The 3,197-nt window shown below is 53.3% G+C and overlaps 1 protein-coding gene across 1 annotated transcript in view; it reads left to right on the forward strand.

The window, feature by feature from the left end:
• Window positions 1-531: 531 nt before the first annotated feature.
• Window positions 532-3,197, forward strand: part of LOC102367947 (UAP56-interacting factor-like) — a 13,266-nt gene continuing 10,600 nt past the window's right edge. Inside the window, exons 1-2 of the mRNA XM_025205042.1 lie at window positions 532-640; window positions 2,668-2,753. Coding sequence (XP_025060827.1) covers window positions 532-640; window positions 2,668-2,753 — 195 coding nt within the window. The remainder of the gene's footprint in view (window positions 641-2,667; window positions 2,754-3,197) is intronic.

Below are 3,197 nucleotides of genomic sequence, written 5' to 3' on the forward strand. Positions count from 1 at the left end.
GGAAAAATTGTTCTTTGCAAGCTTTTGGGGCACCAACACCCTTCTTCAAGCGTCGAGTCGCCAGCAGGCAGTTCACCAGCAAACTCTCTCCATGCCTGAAGAAGGGTATTTGTGCCCCAAATCCTGCAAAGAACAATTTCCCCAACTCTTTAGCAGGTCTGATAAAAGAGATCACATCTCCTCAAAGGTCCTTGTCTTCCTTGGAGGTCTGCCTTCAGACAGGTCACCCGCAGACTCTCCCTGTGCCTGAAGAAGGGGGGTTGTGCCCCAAATCTTGCAAAGAACAAGTTCCCTAACGCTTTCGCTGGTCTTATAGAAGAGATCCCGTTCACACCGAGACCTTTGGAGGTCTGCCGTGGAGGAGGGAGGCGACGTGTGTTGCTGCTTCGCGGGGGGAACCGGGACTCCGCAGAGGCTGCCAGGGGGAGAGGAGAGGGGCTAGCCCCGGGCGGGCAGTGCCCGAGCCCGGCGGGGGCGGGGGCGGAGCGGAGGGGCCGGGGCGGTGCCCGCACTGCAGCCGGGCATCGCAGCATGGAGCCGGGCGCGGAGCCGGAGCCGGAGCCGGAGCCGCAGCCCGGCTGCAGGCTGCGGACCCTCCCTCCTGCCCCGCTGCGCTGCGCCGCGCCGCACCGCATCGCCGGCCCCGGGCTTCCCTGCTCCTGGCTTGGGGCAGCGCCCAGCCCTGGTGCAGCAAAGCCCCCCGCCCTTGCCCCCAGGGAGCTGGGACCCTGCCTGCCCCCAGAGCCAGCGCTTGAGGCACCCAGCCAGGAAGCCAGATGCTCTGGAGGGGCAATGCCAGGTGTTCAGGCAAGAAAAGGAGAAAGACCAGGCAGGACTTGGACTAGTCGGGCACTCCCGGGGTGCCGCCTGCCTCCCGACCCATCTAGGTTACCTCTCTCCCTTGCTATAATTATTTTCCTTTCTGCTAGTCCATTCCTGGCAGCTCAGCCCCTTTTTTCCCCGGGGTCCCGACATCCCCAGGAATAAAGGCGGAGGTTTTCGAATGTGGAAGTCACTGGGAGTCCTGCCACTGACTTCAAAGTACTTGTCGATATACCTTGCATGGGGAAGAAAATCAGTGGTGAGCCTTCAAATGCTTCCCTGGAAGTAGCAATATTAAGATGAGCTGAGATAGGATCTGCCTATAAAAATGCATTTCTTTTGCGTGGCCTGTCTGTAAATCTGTAAACTTAACTGGGGGGGAGGTGTATCTGTGCCTGTACCTGAGTACGCTTTTAGATCCCAAACTTATGAAACTCAACAGCACCTGAGGATGTTGAGACCTGTCCCCCCCCCCAAGTTGATGACACAAATAGGAAATTTCTCTTGATTTCAAACAGTGCTGAAAGGGAGCCTTTTTTTTTCATGGGAACAGCTGTTGGGCGAATTATTTTTCTTGTGGTTTGAGTTTCCTTCCTATGACGAATAGAGCTGTACAGGAGGAAAGCTGTAAGGGCCCTAGCAGCAATGGGTGCGTCAGATTGGCCTTTGTACAGATATGCAGCATTAAAAACACCGCCCCAGACCCGGGTTGCAGTCCACAAGAACATATGTATGTACAGCCCCTAAACGGTGTATCAAAAGGGTAAGGAGACATGCAACGGGAGGGGGAAAAAAATCACCATTTAAGAAATTGTATCAGGGCAACATCACAGGGTAGAGCGAGCCAAACACGGCAGGTTCAGGAGAGGCCGTCCTAAACAGGCCTCTGTCAAAGGCGAGATGGGAGCCATGCCCGCTGGGCACTCGGTGCAGAGACTATATTTAGCAGCGTGCTCATGATGCTAGTCATTTTGCTGGCAGCCAGCACGGTGAACTGTGCATAAACAGCTGCCCCCGCATGAAGTCAGAAGGTTTGCAATATAGATCTCGGGGATTATCGTCCTGCCTCCCGTCTCTGTTATCTCGGCCAGTCTCGAATGATTGTACTTTTCATAGAGACTTCGGCTCTCCTCTTCCCCGAGGCCGAGCATGGATCAGGGGGAGCAGGAGCTCCATCGCCAGGACATTGGAAAGTTGGATTTGTTCTGCAGGGGAGCTCCAGTGGGGTGGATCAGAGTCGGTGACTGGAGCCCAGCACCCCGTTCCCCTCGTTACTGCTCCCTCACATGAGCGCTTCAATACTAGGCTTCCTTTTGTCAGATTCATCTCTCCACGTGGTTGCTCCTTGCAGCTGGAGGAGTCACTCTGGGAGTCCACAGAGCTGCACAGATGGGAGGTCGGGAGAGCTAAAGTAGATCCATCACACTGCCGAATAGCAGGGTAGCAGAGTCCGGGCAACAAGAGGAGAACAGGGCAGGAAGAAATCTCTCCTTGGGAACATCCCTAGCGCATGCCTAGATACATATTTCCACTGCCTTAGACCAAATTGCAGGAAAGCCAGGTCACACTCCTCTGCAACGGATAGTATTATATCCCAAAGACTGTGACAGTTCTCATGTACGTTCCCACAGGAAGGCAGTACCTTCCCCATCCCTGCTCCTTTTCTCCAGTTGATTGTTTAGGAAACTCAAATGGGGTCCTGGCAAGGCCGAGGATAGTGACTGATGCTTGCTTGAAAATGCTGGAAGTTTCAAAGGGCCAACAAGCTCCCCGCCCCCACGCTGCCCGGAAGAAAGGACCTAGTGCCAGTGGATTGCCCTCTCCTTTCTCTGTGACACATTGCAGATGCTTCCCAAAATATCTCGCGGCTGCTGCTGCTTCTGTCCATCGAGCAGACATGGAAGCTGAATCCGTCTGCAGAGCAGATTGCTGTAGCATAGGCCAGAAAGAGGATCTCTTGTAGCGGGGGTCTCTCTGCTGCAAAATGTAAGGTTTCCCCCATCCTTTGCTCTTCCGATGCTGTTGCAGTAATCATAAAGGCATCCCATCCAGCAGTTTCCGAGCAAATTTGCCAACGAATTCAAGTAACCCCAAGTATTCAAGAATAATGAAACAGGTCCCAAGAGTCAGGAGCTCCGCTTATCAGGAGCTCCTCATCATGATCGTTACTGCTGTTATTATTAACATGCTTATTAGCCTTGGTAGTATGTAATTATCATCATGATATTTGCCTCCTGGTTTTTGAGATTGACATGTTATCTATTTCAAGCTGTACTTTTCAACCACGAGAGCTAGAAACGTGCTTTGTTTTTTGAACTCATGAGATTTGCCTGTAATCACGGGAGATGGGGCTTTCAGAAAGGAGTTCATGTGCG

Source organism: Alligator sinensis, unplaced genomic scaffold, assembly GCF_000455745.1.
Source record: "Alligator sinensis unplaced genomic scaffold, ASM45574v1 scaffold1059_1, whole genome shotgun sequence".
NCBI classification, from domain to species: domain Eukaryota; kingdom Metazoa; phylum Chordata; order Crocodylia; family Alligatoridae; genus Alligator; species Alligator sinensis.